The 23,099-nt window shown below is 44.6% G+C and overlaps 1 protein-coding gene across 3 annotated transcripts in view; it reads right to left on the bottom strand.

The window, feature by feature from the left end:
- Window positions 1-899: 899 nt before the first annotated feature.
- The window catches only part of ADTRP (androgen dependent TFPI regulating protein), a 65,903-nt gene continuing 43,703 nt past the window's right edge, over window positions 900-23,099 (bottom strand). For all 3 annotated transcript variants that reach the window (XM_010338049.3, XM_010338050.3, XM_074398434.1), the window contains 3 exons: window positions 20,831-20,946; window positions 10,780-10,931; window positions 900-1,838 (listed from right to left, as the gene is read on the bottom strand). In XM_010338049.3, coding sequence (XP_010336351.2) covers window positions 1,804-1,838; window positions 10,780-10,931; window positions 20,831-20,946 — 303 coding nt within the window. In that variant the 3' untranslated portion in view covers window positions 900-1,803. The remainder of the gene's footprint in view (window positions 1,839-10,779; window positions 10,932-20,830; window positions 20,947-23,099) is intronic.

Consider the following 23,099-nt stretch of genomic DNA (forward strand, 5'->3'; position numbering starts at 1 on the left):
ATGATAAATTACTTGACACTATATAAATATTGCTGGTATCATCATGTGGTTTCTATAGTTGTCATTTTCTATTAAGGGCCTACCATAGCGCTATGTAATCTGCAAATACCATATACCTTTTAATAAATGTTTAATCAGTGTGTTAGTGTTTTGTTGCTCTAGTGTTGGGAGAGATATTGCACAATGGCCAGGCATGCTGCAATCAAGGTTTAATTTGGTCTTAGGGCCGGTAAAGTCACAAATAGAAACCTACAGGCTCATCCCCATCAAGAGCTTACTATGACTGGGAGTGATGCAGCCCGAGTCACCTTTGGGGGGTGGAAAATTTGGGTGATCCCCTGCGGGCTTCACATTTGGGGAATTTCCACTGTGGCAACTGCTTCTGGCCTCCTGCTGAGACCAGGTGCTTAGAGCAGTAAAAAGGCAGCAGTAGGTGTGGAGAAAGAGGTGGTATTCCTGGCTCCATACAGAAAAGACTTGAGGCTCATATTAACAGAGCAGTAGAAAAAGGAGTGGAGATTAAGCAGGTTTCTTGGTACCTGTCCTGGTCTTCCCTTCGGCCGCCTTCCTCCCTGAGATATTCTTCCCGCTTCCGTAACCCTTCAAGACCACTCTTGCTCCTTTTTACCACATTTTTCCTATATAATGTTAGGAAGTCCAAGTACAGTTTACTTTCGTGTCCACACCCCAACACACATGAGCCTGGTGACATACTAGTAGACTCAGATATGTTTACCTACCAATAGACATTTGCCATTTGTGTTCTTTAAAAAATGTACCCACAAATAAAATCCAGGAAAATACCACTAGGAGAATCACAGCAGGGATTATAAATCCTTGTTAAGCATCTGAAAATCAGCTTTATTAAACCACACACTAATTCAGAAAAGTGCTTTGTAGCAAAGCAGTCTCAACAGCCCTCATAATTATATCACTTCCCATCCAGATTCTTCTGCAAGTAGAATGTATTAATACACCATTTATTTGATGAATTAATCAATGTTCAAATGGAAGAGGTTTCGACGATGTCACTATGTTGGATGTTTACACCTGCCCTGAATACTTGCTCAGTAGAGAAACACATTTCCCAGTATTTTTTATAACTTACTTTCTCATTGCCTCCAATTAATTTGCTGTTATTTCAAGTAGACAGACAGCTTCAGTACCAGCCACCTCCCTTCATTTTTAGATTATTGAAAAAAAAAAAAAATAGATGAGCAATCAATGAAAAGAATCAGTTTACTGAAATGCCTGTTTTTTAAAGAAAAGTTGGGATTATTTAAAAAAAAAAAATTGCCCAGGACTGGTAGCTAGGAGATCTGGGAGACAGAAGTCGTTGTCCTGGTTCTGACACTAAGTAACCCTTTTGTCTTGTACAGGTAACTTCTCATCTACATTCTCAGCATCCTCCTCTGTAAACTGAAGGGTTTAAATGACTCTAAGTTCCTCTTTCTCTCTCTCTATATGTTCTCGAACACCAAGTTTATGTGGGTTTTTTCGGCCTTTGCCCAGATTTTAACCAGAGACCATCCTCCATGAAAGTCAGACAAAGGTAATTAATTCTGAGACAACAGGAGTTGTTTTTGGCATGTGTAGTCAACTTTTCATAAAACCAAGAGTTCTCAAGTTAAGCTACCTTCACGACCCTCGTATGAAATTTAATTATCACTCCCTGTCACTCCTACCTTCCTATGTTTCTCCACCACCTCTCCCCACCAGAAGAAAAAAAAAAAAAAAAAAAAAAAAGATGAGAAAAATCTCTTGTGTTTTCTTCCTTCTTGGTTCTTGGAAAATGGTGTGCAATCACTTCCTCTTCTTCCGTGGCTGCATCATGTCACCTGTACAAACAAGAACAGAGAGAGACCTCAGGCTTCAGCTTTCCCTAGTGGGTATTTTTGTTGTGGGTAGAGATTCACCCTGACTTGGGGCTGTGGAAAGTCGAACACGCTTTTCCCAAGGTGACAAGATACAGTTGAAGGAGTTGTGACAAACAGCTGTCACAACTACAAGGGCAGAGAACATCTTTGCCCTCCTCCCTCGGTGCTGGGCTCGTGCTGGGCTCACAGTTAGCCAGGCACCCATGACGCCGTTTGCCTTCAGGTGCTCTGCGTAGCTAAGAGGAGGCATATTGCTCTGGCTTTGAGTGAGTGTTTGCAGGCTGCACACAATCCATCAGCAAACTTTGAGACTTTGCGGATGGAGATGAAAAGACCACATCAAATTAGAGAAGAAATAGAAGGGTAGATGTTCACCTAATTGGGGTTGTTCTATGACCTCTTAGCAAATGAATTCATCAGCCTGGTGGAAAAGTACCGGCATCTGGATGAGGTTTTAGTAAGCTCATTAGAGACACATTATTTTACTGAAATTATAGCATTAGATTTGTAGAATGACTTCTATTCAGCCAACAAGTTGGTACTCTGTATTTAATGATCATAAATCTTTGTGTAAGCTCTGCAATTTATGAAATTTCGTTAGCTCATTATCCTTTGTGCTTGTTGCCAAATACTACCAATCCTACTTAACTTTTCTCAATTCAGTGTCTTCTCCGTTCCAGAGCTTAGAGCCTTGGTAGTTCTGATTTGGTATTCTTGCAGCAAATCTGTGCTCCTAATTCCATGGTTTACCCTTCAAACCCTGCCACCTTCGTCAATTCTATCCTTAACAGTAAACGTTAGATATTTATACTAATTCCATTCTGCTGGAACTCCACTTCTTAGAGGCTATCGTGACTGGTGACTTGAAGTCCTGTTTGTGGCCCCATAATTGCAATGATTTCCTAGGATGGCCACCTCTTGATCACACCGTCCTCACAGCTGTCCTTGCGTTCATCTTATGCAAAATGTTCAAGATCAAAGCTCTCTCTTCTTCATCTACTCCTCGTCAATCTAGACTACCCCAGTCACTTCAGCCAAGACTTACTGTTCATCAAGCTTTATGGGCTTCATGTTGTTTTCATTGGTATGTCTACTTCTTTTTCTTTTGTTTTGTTTTTGTTTTTTCTGAGACAACTTGTGCTGTTGCCCAGGCTGGTGTCTGGTGGCACAATCACAGCTCACTGCAGCCTTGAACTTCTGGACTGGAGTAATTCTTCAACTTCAGTCTCCTGACTAGTTGGGACTATAGGTGTACACCACCATGCCCAGCTATTCCTTTTCTTTATTTTTTTTTTCCCCACTTTTTTATTAGATAACGGGGTCTCACTATGTTGCTCAGGATGATCTTGAACCCCTGGCCTCACTTTAAGAGATCCTCCCATCTCAGCCTCCCAAAGTGCTAGGAGTACAGGCAAGAGCCACCACGCTTAGCCTTATTTTCCGTGTTTGATGTGAATTCTCTCCTCCCTAGTTAGGCAGTCTCTACATTAGGTCTCTAAGTACGAGCACAGTACCTCCTCTTTCTGTAGAGTATCTGGCCTTTAATGAATTCTTTTTCAATTAAATAACCAGCTCACATCCAAGAGGGACAATATAAACTTCTCAAATTTCTACCTCCTGCAGTCACACTGAGGGTTCCTAAAACTTTTATTTTTATTTTTATTATTGTTTCCTAAAACTTTCTTTTATACTTGTTATTTACCAATCCTCAGGCCCTCGAGCCTAACTGTCATCATAACCTCCGTCCTTCCACCCAGGTGTCAAGGAGTGAAGACTCCTTTCTCTGTTGAAGAAACAGAATACAAAGGTTTGGAGAAAAACCACCCAGGAGCAGAAGTGGTGGTGTGAAGCTTTGCTGGGGAAGGAGAGCAGGTGGCTCCTTCCACTGGATTAGAGTCCTCTGTCCAAAACCAAGCAGCTAGGAGGAACACTAAGAAATGCCCACATACCCATCCATGTGCTAGAGAAGGCACTGTCCCCAGATGGTCTCTGTGGTGCTCCCACAGTCATTTTGTTATGTAGGGATTCACATGGCGTGAACATTGCAAAAATCATGTTTCTTTTTGCTTCTAGCAGGTGGGAATGTGAGTGGGGTCTTAGTCCTGAATTCTCACAGAGCTAAGCAGTTTCTAGGCTTCTTTCAGCCTTTGAAATTTATATCTGGTTATGCTTTCTTTTTCTTTTTTTGAGACAGAGTCTTGCTCTGTTACCCAGGCTGGAATGCGGTGGTGTGATCTCAGCTCACTGCAACGTCCACCTCCCAAGTTCAAGCAATTCTTCCACCTCAGTCTCCTTAAGTATCTGGGACTATAGGTGTGCATTGCCACACCCAGCTATTTTTTTTTTTTTTTTTTTTTTTTGTATTTTTAGTAGAGATGGGTTTTCACCATGTTAGCCAGGCTGCTCTTGAACTCCTGAGCTCAAGTGATCCACCCACTTCAGCCTCCCAAAGTGCTGAGATTACAGATATGAGCCACCGTGCCCGACCCGCTGATGATGTTTCTATAGTGCATAGCTGGAAATAAGAAAACTGTTGACTTAATAATAGATCATATATCCTACCCGAACCAAATTTGCAAAATGGATTTCAAGTTGTAATTGGAAAATTATGTTTACTTTAAATCTTTTCTTGATTGAGAGGATTTTTCCCAGTCGAAAGTATCCTAGCTGGCAGCTAGGAAGTTAGATTCACCCCTGCCTTGTTTTATCCCTTTATCCTCTGTCAGATAGTACCAAGGACTAGAAATATTTTTATAGCCCTGATACTTTTCCTGATATGCTTGGCTGGTGACTTCCAAGTGGGCCACTGGAAGCAGAGATTCCAGCTATGTCTTAAGATTTCAGAAGCAGAGATTCCAATGAATTCTAGCCTCCATCTTTGCAAGAGCTGAACGTTTTCTGTCAGCATGGCAAAGAAATTACTGTTTCAATCCACACCACCATGGATACCATATATAATTATATACCTTATTATTCCAATAGTTAGAACTCAGGATAAATAAAAACGTAGTCTTCCCACAGATTTATACCTATGTATCGACAACGACAAAAACGAATAGGAGGAATTGAAAATTTGAAGAACATCTGCCTGGTTTCGGTGGGCTGACTCAGAGAAGGGCAAGAAGGCAGATGACTGGGGGGATAGCGGGCGTTACAGAAATGAGGTCTGATCGCTGATAATCCTACATCCACGCTGCAGAGGTCCAGGGAGGAGAAGGATCTGAGGGCTGGCTGGAGAAACTCCTGTGGGAAAGAGGCTGAGGAAGAGGGAGGAATGCTAATCCAGAGTGGGCCCTTTTTTGAGTTTAGGGAGATGACGTTAGGACAAGAAAGGCAAAATGGACATAAATTTCTGTTATTGACTAAACGCTACCCCCACAGGACCAGCTTTAGAAGTACCTGTGGAGTCTCGCATGATACAATTCTTTTGTTATGGAATCAGCAGAGTTAATAAGACAAACCTCATCTAATCCCTTCATGAATAAAACAAGGTGAACTAGATGGCCTCTAGGCAGCTTTCATCAAGAAAATTTCCTTATAAAAAACCTGGTCTATGGCAAATAATATTAAAAGAAGGCTTCGATGTCATTTTGTCCAAGGCACAATCACAGTGCCACTTGGCCAGACTGGAATCGTCAGCTTATAGTCTGTCCTCAGGATGAGAAGGACCTGTGGTCTTGGGGGCCCTGAGAGAGGGCAGCCTGACACCTGGCATGTGTCCCTCAGGGGCATAGGGAGAGGGATCACAGGTCCTGGGTAAGCTGACTGTCTCTCCAGCCACCCTACATAGCAGAGGCCCTGCCATTTGGGCCTAGAGATGCTTATCCCCCTTCTGTGCCCCATATCTTTTGTGGGTTTTCTCTTCCTGAGGGGCGTGTGACCTGCTGTCAGCATCCTTGTGGCCTATCAGTCATTAAGAAACAAAAAAGAGGCCGGGCGCGGTGGCTTATGCCTGTAATCCCAGCACTTTGGGAGGCCGAGGTGGGTGGATCACGAGGTCAAGAGATCGAAATCATCCTGGTCAACATGGTGAAACCCCGTCTCTACTAAAAATACAAAAAAATTAGCTGGGCATGGTGGTGCGTGCCTGTAATCCCAGCTACTCAGGAGGCTGAGGCAGGAGAATTGCCTGAACCCAGGAGGCGGAGGTTGCAGTGAGCCGAGATCGCGCCATTGCACTCCAGCCTGGGTAACAAGAGCGAAACTCCGTCTCAAAAAAAAAAAAAAAAAGAAACAAAAAAGAAAATTAAGTACTTAAGGGGCAGAGAAGGGAGCCTTTAATGATGCCTCTGGCCCCCAGTCAATGTGGAGGAGAACCTGCCCTGGAATGCTGGATGTTCAGTCATGGTCATGGTGAGCCAAGCCCTCAGTGTTCTGCCAGAGACAGCGTCCCCTGCCTGCTTCTACCATGGTTTGAAGTCAACATTCCATTTAACTCCTCCCAAAAAGTAGAAATGGAATCTTTCAGGGTGGATGACTGGTCCCAGTAACTGACTGTGTGCTTGCCCAACCCTCTGCCCCATGACACAGAAAGGCTAGCACAGGGCAGGGAGTGAGACGGTGGCAGGTCAGGCCGGGTGGCCCTGCAGCCTCTTGAGAGTTTTCTGAGGCTCAGTGAGTTCTTAAAGGACCTTCTCGTGGCCCATGACCACACGTGTATCCCTGATGCTCAAACCCAGTTCCCTGCAACTGCGTGCCCTCATCATATACTTTCCAAGTTAACATGTGATTCCTGGTGTCATTTCATAGTGCTGTCCTTCTTGCTCTCCTGTCCAGATTCACCTGCTGATGTGGCACAGGAGGAGGGAGAAAGTGAGTAGATGTTTAGCAACTTTGACCACCACGACCACCACCCTTCTCAGTCCAGCACCACACTGCACAACGATGCATGTAGACAGAATTATCTACACTGGGAAAAGCCCAGGGTCCTGAGATGTCCTTGTCCCAGCAGCATCAGTATGTCTGGAGTATGTGTTAGAAGAGCAGAATCTCAAACTGCATCCCAGATCCACTGAACCAGAATCTACATTTTAACAAGGTCTCCAGGTTCCCCAAGATCATCTTTTTTTTTTCTGAGATGGAGGTTTGCTCTTGCTTCCCAGGCTGGAGTGCAATAGTGCAATCTTGGCTCACGGCAACTCCACCTCTCAGGTTCAAGCTATTCTCCTGCCTCAGCCTCCAGAGTAGCTGGGACTACAGGTGCACACCACCCATGCCCAGCTAATTTTTGTGTTTTTAGTAGAGATGGGGTTTCACCATGTTGGCCAGGCTGGTCTTGATCTCTTGACCTTATGATCTATCCACCTCGGCCTCCCAAAGTGCTGGGATTACAGGCGTGAGCCACCGTCTGCGGGCTGGCCTCGCCTAGTATTCTTGACCACTTGGTGCTTGACTGGTGACTTCTAATCGGGTCCCTGGAAGAATAGATTCCTATGATGTCTCAGGATTTCAGAATCAGAGATTCCAACAAATTGTAGCCCCCATTAACCTAATCTCCTTTTCACTGTAAGTTCCTGAGGATGTGCATCATCTCTGTCCATCTGCTGTCAGGTAGCTGTTACTTTTAATCACTTTGAGCTGGGAAATTGGTAATTCATGCATCAACTTGAAGGGGAGAATGAGGGGAATAAGGTGAACAGCAGTGGTGACTAACTCTGTATGCGAGGCCCTGCTGTAGGCTCTAGATGCTCAGCAAGTCATCTGAGGTTCTCTGTGAGCCCCTGAAGAGGCCACCAGCATTGTCTCCACTGAGACAAGAGACAGCTGAAGCACAGAGACCTTCAGTGTCTTGCCCAGACTCACAGGTACAAGTGGCAGGGCCAAGATAGAAACCCAGGCAGTTTGGCACCATACTTTTCCTCTAACCTCAGTCCCCTACCGCCTCCCTGAAGCATTCATTTGAATTCCTGCTCTTACTGAAGGGGGCTCAGGCTGTGGAAGGAAGGAAAACGTAGGCTTAGTTCTGGCAGGACAGAATACGTGACTATAGGTTTCCAGAACCGAAGATCTGGAGAGAGACTCACAGGTAGGGGAACCAGACAATTGAGTGCCCAAGCCTAGACAATATTAAACCTGATGAAGACTTGCACAGAAAGGCATAGGCAGGGATCCTCTCGGGCCACCTGGGCTTGGCGGTCACTCTATTTAGAGGCTGTCTGATCACCAAGGAATTGAAGCACATTGCCATAGGATACATGGTTGGTTTGTGGCCAGGTGAGGGACATACGCTGGCTTTCTTGATTCCTTTTCTAGTACTTTCCCCTGTTTAATACTTTCTGCCCTAACGTGCGTGTCTTCAACAACTTTCCAACTGGTACACCCCATCATCACCATCCTATGCCCCTTAAACTCCCTGCTCAATACACTACAGCCATTAGAGTCACTTTTTATCTGCTGTCTCCAGAATACCTTTGCAAAAAGTTCTGCTTCACAACTAGGGAAAAAAGTCCTTGGCTATCCTATTGTCTGCACTGATTGATGCAATAAGAAAGCTAATGGAAATAGGGGATTTTAAGATGAACAACATAGACACCTCATCCGTACGACACCCGAGGTCTAGAGGAAAACTAAATCCCTAAAGCAGCAGTGAAACAGCAGGCATGATGAAATGGGAAGGCTGGTGATTGGGAGATAAAGGAGGAAGCACTGGGAAGGACACGAAGTCCAACCTGGGCTGACCAGGGAAGCTTTCCTGGAAGAGGCGAGTGTTGAAATGAATGAGTATGAGCCAGGCAAAGACTGGGGGACAGGAGAGAGAGAATCCCACAGAGGTAAGAAACGACATCGATGTGGAGGGAAAACCAGCAGTTTGGTGCCGGGGGGGCACAAATATAGAAGAGCAAAAGCCAAGGCAGGGACTGGGTCACAGAGGCCCTTGTGTGTCATTCCAAGGGTGTGGACATTCTTCTGTAAATTGGGGGAAGTACTAAAGTGTTTTCAGTAGAATAGGACATGGGGAAATGTGTTTATATAGATTGTTCAGCTTTCAGCAACGTAAAAGTGTTCACTGCATTGCAACTTCAATGAATTGAATTTTTCATTAAATTTTTATTAAATTATAATTAATAAAGATCTGTTTAAGACTGAATACATTTATTATCTTATTCTGATGTTAAATAGGATGTTTTATCCATTCTCTTCTTTAAAAAGTTAAAAATCTAGAGAGAACTTGAGAGATAAGCACAGTCATTTACAATAGTCTCTTGCACTCACGTGAAAATTTGTATGTGCGTGAAGTAATTGAGGGTCCGTATGTTGATGCCGGCTTATCTGTTTATTGAGCCCTAATTATAGTTATGTAGTACTTAAACAATGAGACTTCTTAAGAACTCTGTGTTGAGAATAGCAATTTCAATAATAATAAATATGATGGTAATTTTGTTTTTTAATTAAATGGATGTTTAAAATTCACCATAGAATAACAATTTAAAAATTAACTTAGTACGTTATTGAACTCAATACAATTGATTTTAAAAGTTATTGTTCTCTAATCTTTTAGTAATCAAGTTTTTCTCTGTACTTCTTCTATCTTATAGCTTTAAATATGTAGATAGATATATAGATATAGATATAGATTTGGGGAAGGTATCAGAAATCTTTATCCAGAACTTCAAGGAGCCAAAACTAGTCAGAATTATATGTCAACACATCTGAAATGTCAACACTTTTTTTTTTTTTTTTTTGCGATAATTTTCTGTGATTTGGAATCCTGATTGGGAAGTAATTTTTAGTATTCCATTTTTTTAAGTGTTTGCTTTCAAAGAGAATTTTGCCCTTGAGAGTTTCTTAAACCAGTCAAATCCTCCAAGAGTAGAAAACATGTGATACATCCAAGTTGCATGCTTATTTTTCCAGGGTCTCAGCTTCCTCTCAGAAACACACACGCTGGTACTGAACCTTCTGAAACTGTCAGGTTTTTTGCATACATGGGCTTATGTTTTCACACCAGTTCATAGATTGGGCGGAAGATGGCACTTCTGCTATCTCTATTTTGATAGAACAGAATGGCATGTGGGCGAGTGATGTGGGGGACTGGGTGTGACTCTTTGCCTTCCTTATATACAGAATCAGCGTAGAGTTCCTGCGCTTCTCCTAGGGTAGGGAAAAAAGTCATGGGTGTTTTGCAGCCTGACTTTCTGGTGGTTCCTTTTCCAACAACAAAAAAATATTCTGGGGTGGGATGGGGAGGAAGGAAGCAGGAAGGAGAAGGAAATCTTCCATTTTAAAAGTAACTAAGTTAAGATGTTTTTTTTTTCTTATGAAGAAGCGGCAGGACTCTGCCCACCTATAATGAGAAAGCTTAACTTACTGACATGTTCTCATTGCCAAAGACTCTGTTTGAATGAGAATTTCAATCTCAAGTCTAGGATGTGACTTTATCTGGTAAATGCCTTATGGAAGGCTGGGGAGCAGCCTAATGGTGGGGGAATGTACTGCTGAGGTGGGAGGAGGTAGAAGGAGGTGGGAGGAGGGGGGAGGAGGTAGGAGGACAGGGGAGGAGCTGAGAGGACCATCTGACTCATGTCCCTCAAAATGGAACCTTGATATTTTCACAGATTGTGTCCCTGGAGCCCTCACTTGGATTAGAGAGAGACCCCTGATTTTATTTATTCGTGCTAGAGATGGTCCTGGGCTTTTTAAACAAGATTATTGTTAGCTTTAAAGTTAAATGACACATTGTTTGGAGGAAGAGGGGAGACCCTTAAATGGGGTCCTTTAAAAGAGTGCCCCACCCCCAATGCTCTCCTCTTGTCTGCCTTGGCAGGACTGTCTGAGTCCTTTGAACAAAGACAGTAAGCATCACTGCTTCTGTTTGGGGCTAGTTTTTCTTTCTGTTTCCAGGTGAAGTGGAGAGGCAGGTACAGAAGAAGAGCATCTGTAGCTAAGAGAGAAATACACTGACCCCATTTCCAGTGGTTGAGCTTCTCTCCGAGTAGGTAGATGCTGGCGATGAAGATGTAGCTGAGAGAGAAGACAGCTGCTAGCCCCACGGGGCTGAGTTTGGCAAGCAGAGGATACACCCAGGTACCCGTCTCAAAGTAGATCCATAGGATCCTGCAGGAAACAAGAAGTCATGGTGATTAGAGCAGGAGGGGAAAAACAAGCCATTTTCTCATCAGGATCAGTGAGGTGCTGGAACCCAGGCAGGGGAAAAGAACCCATCAGGGACGTTTGTCAACAGCTGTAGTATTCCTACAAACCTACAGAAGTGAGCCTTCTCTGGGTAAATCAACTTGATTCAATAAGACATGCTGTTTGATGGGCTGGCTGGGCTGTTTTATCTAATCTATTAAAATTCGGCATTGGGGAAAGCATGTAAGAGAATATAGGGCAGAGCACCATGGCTCAGGCCTATAATCCCAGCACTTTGGGAGTTTGAGGCAAGTGAATCACCTGAGGTTAGGAGTTCAAGACCAGCCTGGTCAACGTGGCAAAACGCCATCTCTACTAAAAATACAAAAAGTTAGCCGGACATGGTGGCTCAGGCCTGTAATCCCACATACTCAAAAGGCTGAGGCAGGAGAATCACTTGAATCTGGGAGGCAGAGGTTGCAGTGAGCTGCATCACTCCAGCCTGGGCAACAAGAGTGGAACTTCATCTCAAAAAAAGAAAAAAAAAAAAAGAGAGAACATAGAACACATCACTCCAGCCTGGGCAATAAGAGTGAAACTTTGTTTCCAAAAAAAAGGAAATATAGAACACATAATTAGCTAAAGGGAGTATGTGGGAACATGAATGATCCCTTTCCCTGAGATACATGGTCTGCTGGGACATTGAGCCTGCTAATATGGCTTTCGTTTTGCTGGCTCTCAGCCAGAGAAGTGGGGTTTGCTTTTTTGGATCTAAGAATCAGGTGCAGCTTTTCATTAGCTCTCCAAGTTGGCTGGGATGAAGGAGCAGAGATAGAGCGTTATTGCTCTAATACAATATGCCTAGGATTTAACGGTCGGCCCTGATTTTCACTCATGCATATAGCCATAAATAGAGTGTAAAGCAGGAATGCATGGATTTGCAGGGAGGCTCAGATCTTGCTTATGTGAGGCTAGACTGTAAGTCATTTCTGGAAGCCAAGAGAAGGAAAAGAAATGCTAGGAGAAGAAGAGCCATGATGTCTAAGCCTAAAAATGCAGTTTGCTGGAAACCAACTGTACTGGAAGGTGCCAAAGTCTGAAATAACTTTTAAAAATTAAATGTGGGGAAGATGATGCCTCAGCTACAGTTCAGCATTGGTTAGGAGCACAGAATCTGGAACCGCACTTCCGTGATTCAAATCCTGGCTCTGTCACCTAGTAGCTGTGGTACCTCCAGCAAATTCATCAACCTTTCTATCCCCATCGCCTCGCATGTAAATGAAGATCCAAACAGCATACACCTTCTAAGGCTGTCGTAAGGATTGCAGGAGGTAACACATGTAAAAGACACAGAACAGTGCCTGGCACATTGTAATATTTGATAAGAGTTCAAAAGCTTCCATCTCCACTGAGGGATGGCATAATGGGAGTGCTCTCAGAAAGTATTCTTTGAAGCTGCTGATCTCTTGTAACAATTAGGATAGGCCAGGTTATGCTTCAAAAACGACATTTAAATTTGGATATCCCAGGTTGTCAAAGAAATTCAGATGGAAGAATGAAATTCTATGCTTAATTAAACTTTCAGGAACCCAAGCCTGATCTCTATCATTTCAAATACTTGAAGTTTGTTAACTGTTTTGTGGAAGAGACAAGGGCTATATTCTGGGCCAGGAGTAAAGTGAGGCAAGGGAGGCCCTAGGGTGTAAAACTTAAGGGATCATCTCTGTGCATCAAAGGACACAATAAACAGTGCGAAAAGGCAGTCCACGGAATGGGAAACAATATTTTGTAATCATATCTCTAATAAGGGGTTAATATCCAAAATATGTAAAATATTCCTACAACTCAACAATAACAAACCAACCCAATTAAAAATCAACAAAGGACTTGAATAGACATTTTACAGAGAAGATACATAAAGAGCCAACAAACGCATGAAAGAATGTTCGCCATCAGTAATAACTAGAAGAAATGCAAATCAAAATGACAGTGAGATATTGCCTTATACTCATTAGGATGGATAACTATATTTTTTAAAGAAACAGACAAGATAACAAGTGTTAGTAAGGACCTAGAGAAATTGGAACGCTTGTACATTGTTGGTAGGAATGGAAGATGGTATATCTGCCTTGGAAAACTATATGGTGGTTCTCCCCAAAAATTAAAATAGAATTCATCTGATCCAGCAATTCCACCTCTGGGTATATGCCCGAAAGAATTGAACACAGGCCGGGCCTGTTGGCTCATGCCTGTAATCCCAGCACTTTGGGAGCCAAGGCAGGAGGATCACGAGTTCAAGAGATCGAGACCATCCTGGCCAACATGGTGAAACCCCGTCTCTACTAAAAAAATATAAAAATTAGCTGGGCATGGGTAGTGTGTGCCCATAGTCCCAGCTACTCGGGAGACTGAGGCAGGAGAATTGCTTGAACCCAGGAGGTGGAGATTGCAGTGAGCCAAGACTGCACCACTGCACTCCAGCCTGGCACCTGGCAACAGAGCAAGACTATGTCTCAAAAAAAAAAAAAAAAAAAAGAACTGGAAACAGAGAATTGAAGAGAGATTTGTACGCCCATGTTTATAGCAGCATTCTTCACAGTAGCCTGAAGGTGGAAGCTACTCAAGTGTCCATTGATAGATGAACAGATAAATAAAATGTAGCCTATACATAGGTATTAAAAAGGAAGAAAATTCTGACACACGCTACCACATGAATTAACTTTGAAGACATTATATTAAGTGAAATAAACCAGTCATAAAAGGATAAATATAATTCCATTTCTATGAGAAAGCTAGAATGTCAAATTCATAGAGACAGAAAGAAGAATGGTGCTTGCCATGGGGTGAGGGAGGAGGCAGTGGGGAACGTGATGGGTTGGATATGGTTGGTTTGTTCCTACCAAGCCTCATGTTGAAATGTGATTGTGTGTGTGTTGGTGTTGGGAGGGGAAGCCTAGTGGGAGGGGTTCAGGTCATGAGAGGGACCCCCTAAGAATGATTTGATGCTGTACTTGTGGTAGCAAGTTCTAGGAATGGCTTATTTCCATGAATGGGTTTTTATGACTCTAGGATTCCTCTCAGGTTTTGTTCTTTTCACGCTTATCCATTTCCCCTTTGACCTTCTCTGCCACATTGTGCAGCAGCTGTAAAGCCCTTGCCAGGTGCCAGGGCCATGCCCTTGAACTTCTCAGCCTGAAGAATGTGACCTAAATAGACCCCCTTTCTTTATAAATTACCCAATCTCTGATATTCTTTTAAAGCGACACACCATGGACTAAGCCAGGGAGTTATTGTTTAACAAGTAGACTTTCAGTTTGGGAAGATGTAAAAGTTCTGGAGATGGATGGCGGTCACAGATGCACAAAATGTGAATGTACTAAATACTGCCTAACTTACAAATGATCAAAATGGCAAATCACTTACAATGATTACAACTGTGCATGTTGTGCACCTTTTACCACAAGTTAAAATTATCTAAGGAGGTGTCGATCTTAGAGTCATACAAGTGTAGGGTTGGCATTTAGTCCTTCGCCTGGGCCCTGCTGGTATCACTCTGCTCTCCCAAACTTGTCTAATGTTCTTCGCAGATTGAGAATGAGGTGACTAGAACAAACAATAATTATCATCATTATTAGTAATATTAGAATTCTTTAAGATGTGCATTCCACAGATGCACATCTTAAAGCTATCCTGACTTAAAGACAGGATACCTACAGTGCTTCTTATATACATGGCTACTTCTCATGGTGGGACAAAGACAGTATAGAAAATAAATATTTTCAAGTAGATAGGGCTAGGAGTTTGGAGTCAGTGAGGAGATCTGAATATACTCCAAACAAGTTGCATTACTTAATTCACTTTGTTTACATACTTGAAGTCAGGGCTTCTAAATTCCCATGCACGTTTATGTAAGATAGTCCGCAAATAAGGACATCCCCCCAGAGGCTTGGAAAGTTTCTGTTTACTTTATGTTTGTTTCCTTCAGCATAAGCCTTGTAAAGGAAAGTGCTCAAGGTAAGCTAACGAATTGTGTACTTTCATTAAAGAGAAAGTGCAAGGAAAGTTAAAGGTGCAGTACCTGACAGTGGGGAAAGAAACAGAGATACAGAGTATGAGGCGTGATGATGGTAATTTACCAAGGGTACTCAGCAGAGAGGCATCAGTGAGGACATAGTCACTGTAAGTTAACATCACTTCTTTATGGCTTGCTTGAAGATGAAAGAGAGAGGGGAAGGAAGAAGGAAGGAAGGGAGGGAAGGAGGGAGGGAGGGAGGGAGGGAGGGAGCTATGTTTGAGCTGGATGGTCCCAGTTGAAGGTCATATTTTAGGAAATGGTAACAGTGGCTCTGGGAGGGAGTTCACCTGCACACATTGTGGGGAGAAAGAATTGTTGGTCCTGGAAATGGCAAGATGGCTGGTCCTGGAACTCAGCTTCATCCACCCCTTGGCAGCTTTTAATGTATTCCCCGGGTAAAATGTGTATGTGTATTTGTAAATGGGGCATGAATTTAAAGGACTGTTACTTCTGGGAACCTAGGAAACTTTGCTGAGGGATCTTACCCTAGTGAGCACAGTATAAAAGAAAGTAATCATCTCTCTTGCCTCATAGGAAGTACTTTGGGGAAGTGACTTTTACAAACATCTGCCCCCATGCTGGGTGATAGCTGCGTATCCGTGCAGTACTTGTACTGGGCACACAATACCTTACACACTAGCAGAGACACCTGCAGCATCCGCAGGTGTCCGGTCTACCAAGAGCAGTGTGACGATGCGCTCCAGGCCAGCTGGAGTGGCTGCTGTGGCTAGTAACATTGTTAATTCTACCAACACAGGGGGATGATGGAATTGACAGTGTAGGCATCAGCACTGGGCGTGGTGTGCTAACCCTTAACACAGTGCCACGTGGGGATGCTGGGCTCAGTGAGGATTATGGTGTTGTCATCTGTGTGGAAGAACAGTGCTCAGAATACTGTTGGGTTGTGCAGTGCACAGCAGTGGCATGAGTGAGCACTCAGCAGATTACTGAACTCCTGAGGGATGGAGGTCTTGGAAGATTGGACCAAAACCTCAAGGCAGAAGGGTGCTTGGGGATATCACTGGAACTGTGAAATAACCACTCATAAAAAATAAGACATTGTGATCAAACTGCATAGCTTAATATGCTGGCTCATTTTTATTTTTACATTGGTCTATATTTTATTTTGTTTCCCACCTCTTGTCACTCCAGCTCATTTGAAACACTGTTGTCAAGATTGACATTTTTGCTGGCCAAGTTACTAATACTACTCACCCTTTCTTCCACGCCATGCAAACAAACTAAAACAACAACAAATGCTTGCACTGTGTATACTATGCCCAGCCTCCTCTGGTCTGCCATCTGCGAGCCTCCACAAGCGAGTTGTTCCAGGGATAGTTCTCATTAGTGTCTTTCACAAACAGGTCCAGCAAAGAGAATGACTGACCACTGCTCTCACGCGTTCCGCACTCTCCTGGCCTTGGGACTTTGCTCCTCCTCTTTACTTTCTCTCATTTTTTTTTTTTTTTTTTTTTAGCTTAAATCCTGCCGGTCCTTCAGGGCTCAGATCCAATGCATGCCTTTCACAATGCCCTTCCCACACCGCGCAGCTGGATGCAAACCCTTCGTTTCTCTGTGGCTCCTTGTGTTTTTTTATGTTTTACCACTTTCCATCTTCTGTTCTGATAATTTGTATGCATGGGTCATCTCCACTTACTAAGGATAAACCCCCTGCAGGCTGAAGCTTGGCCTTATATAACACTGCATTTCTGAGCAGACCCAACCATGTGTTAGGGAAAATATTTATTCAATAAAAGAATGAATAAAAACCAGCAGAAGAACACCACTGCCTCAGGAAGAACTAGGTGAGGTGTTTTGGGGTAAGAGAGAAGGGAGGAAGGAGTGAGCTACCATATTTGAAGGTGACTAATGCTTTCCAAAGGAAATGAAAGATTTGCAGTCATTACTATTTTGCAAAGCTTTATTTTCCTACAAGGGGCCAGCCCTTCAATTTCGCAAGCTGAAAAATAACTAAAAGCAACCACCACATGCAAGGCGGTCCCCACGGTCTCAGGGACTATTTTTAGGTCATTGTAACATGGTTTCGGCGGTGAAATACTTCTCCAGCTCAGCTTCGCTGCTGTTTTCCTGACTCATGTTTGTTTCTCACGCTCCCTCTGGCCTGAGCCCATGCTCTTGACCTCATTCGTGCTATGCCGTTTCCCCATTTGACCATCCAAACTGGCACATCTAACAGCGAACCCACAGCCACTTCCCTAAAACGTCTCCATGGGTATCTGCAGTTGGTAGAATGTGACAGCCATCTGTGGCTGTGAGGACCCAGGGCCCCAGGAAACTGCATAAAGATGGGAATGGCAGGCACCCAAGAGTCTGAGCTCCTCTAACCGGTGTGTGGACAGAAACAGAGCTGCTTCCATCCGTAAGACAACATCTAACACCCTCCTGTAAGTGTGGATATTTAATTGGTTCTGGCAAAAATGGGGCTTCATGGACCAAATACCAACTTAGTATTTCTCATGAAGGATGAAATCCCAAACCACTTCAGTTCCCCACTGGGCCCTGGGGCCCACCCGGTCACATTCCTGCTGGTGATGGGTCTCCATCCCTTCCCTCCACTCCCTTCATTACCAGTACTTCAATGTCTAATCCAGGCATAGAGCTGGGAACAACACGTGAGATTTCAGAGTGCCAAACTAGGTCAAGCTTTGTGCATGCCCACCCATCCAGCATTTAGCAGAATGGTTTTGCACACACTGGGAGCTGAACAAATACCTGGCCATATAAACACAGTGGAAAGAGAACTGGATCTGGAAACAGAAGACCTGTTTCAGTTGGCTCAAGTCCCAGCTTTGCATCTCTATCCCGCCTCTGCCATATGACCATGGGCATGTTATCTGCCCTACTGGAGATTTCGTTTTCCAATGCTAAGTGATCTCTAAGTCACCTCCCATTGCTCACACTCTCTGATTTTATTTGTGAATTGACTGATGTTGTCATCAGCAGGCTAACATCAGCTCACCTGAATTACCAGCAATGCCACCAACTGGTCTACCTGTCTGTTCCTTTTCAGTCTGATGTCCACACTTCAGCCAGAATCATCTTTCTAATCAGCTTTCTTACATAAACCACATCATTTCATTTCTCTGATGATAACACTTTTCTACAGAAAAGCACTTGGTTTAAAAGTCCAAACTCACTGATGGGGATTTACAACCTGGCTTTACCTAGTCCTCCAATTCAGCCATACCCTCAGCTCCTCCAGCCCTTTACAGATGCTGTTTTTTCTGCCTGAAGGTCTTTTCCACATCTCCTTAGACCTATTCTTACTCATTTCTTGGGCCTCAGCTCAGACAGCACTTCCCTTTAAGAAGCCAGTCCTGCACATCTCTCTGTGTGCCCACAGCATCCTGGGCTTATGCCTGTTATAGGCCTATCACCCTGCCTCCACTGTCTGTTAATGCTCGTCTTTCCCCAGAAGCCTCTAAAGGCAGCAGCCTGAACATCACTGTATCCTCCGTATTTTAGCAAAGTACCTGGCGCTGATGAACCACTGAATGGATGAGGGATGCACTTGTGCCTGGCTCCCATCTTGTTGCATTTCTTCTCCAATCTCCTGATTACCTGCATCATGGGAGCACCTGCCCAGGGACTGACAAGCCAGTCTCCTGACTACTCCTCCTCTCTCTCTCTCTTTTCTTTTTTTAGACAGAATCTCACTCTGTCGCCAGGCTGGAGTGCCATGGTGCAATCTCTGCTCACTGCAAGCTCTGCTTCCCTGGTTCAAGCAATTCTCCTGCCTCAGCCACCCGAGTAGCTGGGATGGTGCACACCACCATGCCTGGCTAATTTTTGTATTTTTAGTAGAAATGGGGTTTCACCATGTTGGCCAGGATAGTTTCGATCTCTTGACCTCATGATCTGCCTGCCTTGGCCTCCCGAAGTGCTGGGATTACAGGCAGGAGCCACCACACGTGGCCCTACTTCTCATTTTTATAGCCACTGTAATTTTCCCCAATAATAGCAGTGGCCTTAGGTGCCCTTTATCTTCTTGGCCCCCAGAAAGGAAAATAACAACAGAGGTCAGATATGTGAACTGATAATCAACTTTCAAGTCCTTAGGTAGAAGACATTAGTAAGTCAAAGGTGATAATTTATACATATGAACTACAAAATTTACCCTTGGCAATGAAAGGGTAAGTTAAAGTCCACCAAAAAAAAAAAAACAAACAGCATACAAATTCATGTGTACAATCAGCTAGCTTCTACTTTGCTTCTCTTCAACACGTGCAAGAACAATAACAACAAAAAAACTTTATGTGTCTACACTTACCCCAGTCCAGGTCCCAGATACTCTGTCTTTAGGGATATATTCCTTCGTGTTAGGCCAGGGTATGCCAAGCACATGGCATATATCCTGCCACTGCCCGCTGCTATGCCCTTAAAAGTCAATGCCTTGGCCGCGTGTGGTGGCTCACACCTGTAATCCAAGCACTTTGAAGGCCAAGGCGGGCAGATCACCTGAGGTCGGGAGTTCAAGACCAACCCGACCAACATGGTAAAACCCCATCTTTATATATATATAAAAAAAGTCAATGCCTAATAATCACACAACTTTTTCTTGGTAGTGCCTCAGAATCCTTCTCAACCGAGTGCTCCAGACATCAACTATCAGTAGGTCCCGAGCTGAAGCCCTGTTTTCTGAAAGTTCCTTTGTTAAAATGTAAAGGCTCCAGAGGCTGAAGAACAATGCAGAGCACTGGAACCTTGGGTTAGATTTATTGAGCAAGTGCTTTCTTCGTGATGGGAGAAGAAAGATTTGGGTACTCAGGGAAAGAGGGACATAGAAAGGTGGGAGGGGTAGATACCACAAAAGGGAAGGAAGGGCTAGGGAGGAAACAGAAAATGAGGCCTGGGCACCAAGTTTATTTGTTCTAAGACAGAGGCTGGTCGAGTCCATAAAACAGGCACTGCTAGAGCCCAGTTCTTTGGAATACACACTCTCTTTCAGCCTCCATCCCTGACAGAGCACCGAACTGAACTAAACTTCCGCCATATAGGGATAGGAGGGTTGTCCAGATTGTCGCAGATGAATAGCTTATGTGAGTCTAGAGAAGGAACGCTGATGAGCTTCCAATCTGCAGGTCTTATGTTCAGCACGCCTCTTTCTTTCAGTAAGAACAAAAGCATGGTGCTAGATGAGAAGGTTATAGAATGGAAGAAAAGTTTCTCAGTCACTGGGTGAAAGGCCAAGCACGTTCCCTTGATTACAGACTATTGGGCACCGTTTCTGAGAATAAGTGTTGCCATGTGGTTGAATGATGAAATTTAGGCCGGCTACTGAAATCATCTCCCATGCAATTGCCCAAATGCCTTCTAGGAGCTCTGATGCCAGCTGCTGATTCACATAAGCCCGTCATGACACAGGTAACAGAAGTGGACGAGCCCAGCACACTCTGCCTACTACATGCCTTTTTAGGTAGAATGTAGTTAGATGCCTCAGATTGCTCAGCCATTCAGACATGTTCATTGAAAATGGAACCAAGAAGCAACATTTTCTGGGAAAGCGAGGCGTGTGGCTTTGCAATGATTAATTCTTCCTGAGAGAGAGAAAGGGAAGTTGTGCCTTGCTGTGTGTGGTGTGTGCACACCTGCATGTTTCTGTGCATGAAAGTTTCCATGGGCATTAAAATCAAACAATAAGAATCTTTCTTACCTGGAAATGTAGATGGTTAAATCCTTCTGAAACCAAAATAAAGGGATTCTGACTGAACAGTATACACTTCTGGAACTTCCCTCAGGGCCTTGAATGACAAGCCTAAGTTGACCTTCTCCACACGATTCTTACCTGCTGACGTAAGCAAAGCTGCCAGCAGCCAGCAAGGTGAGTCCTGTCTTCTTTGACGGATAGGAGTGCTGCCTGAGGATGACTTCAGTCAATGTGATGGGCAATATGAGAGTGTGCTGGAGGAGAGAAGATGGCAAATTAGAATGGCAGGGTGTCCTGGCTGCCTAGAGTGTCCATAATTCTCTGTTCCCCTTTCAGTCTACCTCTTACACATTGCTAGATGAACTTTTCCAGAACTTGGTTTAGGTCACGCTCCCTAGATACCCAAGGACCCACAGTGGCTCCTCTTGCCTACCAGATCAGTCCGAACTCCTCTGTCTGGCTACCAAAGCTCTTGCAATGTGCCTCACCCTCTCTCTGGTCCTGCTTATTGCCCTCTGCCCCCCTCTCCCCCCCTTTTTTTTAAGGGAGGGGGTTGCTCTGTTGCTTACCCATGCTGGAGTGCATTGGGGCAATCTCAGCTCACTGCAGCCTCTGCCTACCAGGTTCAAGCGAATTTCCTGCCTCAGCCTCCCAAGTAGTTGGGATTACAGTCAAGTGCCACCACACCCTACTAATTTTTGTATTTTTAGTAGAGACCAGGTTTCAACATGTTGGCAAGGATGGTCTCAAACTCCTGACCTCAAGGGATCTGCCCGCCTCAGCCTCCCAAAGTGCTGGGTTTATAGGCGTGAGCCACCATGCCTGGCCCTGCTACCCTCTCCTAAAACACACGCACACATACTCTTACACACATTCACATACGAACATGCACACTCACACACACTCATGCATACATACATTTGTGCACATACATGCACACACATATTCACACATTTGTGCACGCACGCACACACATACACAGGCATATTCTCACACACATTTGTGCCCACACATGCACATGCACACATACACACTCATGCATACTCTCATACACATTCTCATATTTGTGCACACATACACGCCCCCACGTGCGCACACACCCCTCCTCCATTGGACCGAGGCTGTCTCCTTCGCCCTCCATTGAGCTCAGCATGCTCGCTCACACTTCCAGCGTCCTGTCCCTGCTTCCTCTCCCTGTGTGGACTGTGCCTTCTCTCCCTGGGATTCAAATCCTCTATGTTCTCTGTAGCCAATGCAATCTTCCATGATGCTGTCTCTGAATTTTCCTATTGCTAATTTCTCTCAATTCGACTGCATTTATATCCTGTGCCATGTAGTCTAGCACTTATGGTGTATACTCATAAGCTCTGCGGGGCCGGAGAACACATTCTACCCATCTCTGCATTTTCCTGTTGCATTTAGCAAGGTGTAACTGAGCTCAGTCCTACCGAGGGCGGTAAGTGTGTGGGGCATGTGTGAGCCTACCTCTGAAACCCCTGTGTCCTCCCCCTCCTTCCCTGCATCACCCTCTCCTTAAAACCATCTGCTTTCTTACACCCTCCAAACCCTTAAAAGTAGTTTTTTTTTTAAATGACACAAGGAAATAAGTTTAGGGATGGTGGCGTTTTCAGATGCAAAGACTACTGCAGCCTGCCCCCTCTTGGTGTAGAAGCTGACCTGGGAAAGGTCACTGGAGTATGTGTGCAGTGTCTTTTCATTTACTGGTAACATTTATGAAGTCCTTCTGCAATCCTCTGAGCTTATTGGGAACATCTAGTAGTGTTGGTATTTTACATTTTTTTATAGTCCCAGCTATCGTTCCTCTTTCACTCCTGCTCGTCAGTTTCCTCAGCTCATGGCAGCCTCTTTCACCCCCAGTCTCCACCTGCAAGCTCCCACCCCACCCTGTTCCTCAGCCCCAAGGCAGCTGTGCCAGCCCCTCAGTTAGGTCAGTCTCTGGAGCTTGGGAATGTCACTGCATTCCCATGCCTGGCAGTGCAGCTGGAACTCTGGGGGCCAGCTCTGGGCAGCCTTTGCTGTCATTCATACAAGTCTTGTGCTCAGGAGGCATCCCCAGGCAGCGGTAGCTTCCCCCCACCCGAGCTGAGCTGGTGAGGGCAGTCAGAGATCACAGTGACCTGCAGATGACCAGAAATGGGTCAAGTTTTGATGGAGCAGGGGCAGGGAGAGAAGGACCAAGCTGTCCTTCTCTCTACAGGTCCCCTGCACCCAGTGCTGCCCCGTAGGGAGCACTGGGTGCAGAGGACCTCTCAGAGTGCCCCGGTCAAGGCCACAGCGGGGTGGCCTAGAGCACCTGGGCATCTCAAGGGCCCTGAACACCCTGAATTTCAGCAACAACGCCTGGAGGAACAGCACTGCAGACAGACCATGGCTTTTACATAATTTG

Source organism: Saimiri boliviensis, chromosome 4, assembly GCF_048565385.1.
Source record: "Saimiri boliviensis isolate mSaiBol1 chromosome 4, mSaiBol1.pri, whole genome shotgun sequence".
NCBI classification, from domain to species: domain Eukaryota; kingdom Metazoa; phylum Chordata; class Mammalia; order Primates; family Cebidae; genus Saimiri; species Saimiri boliviensis.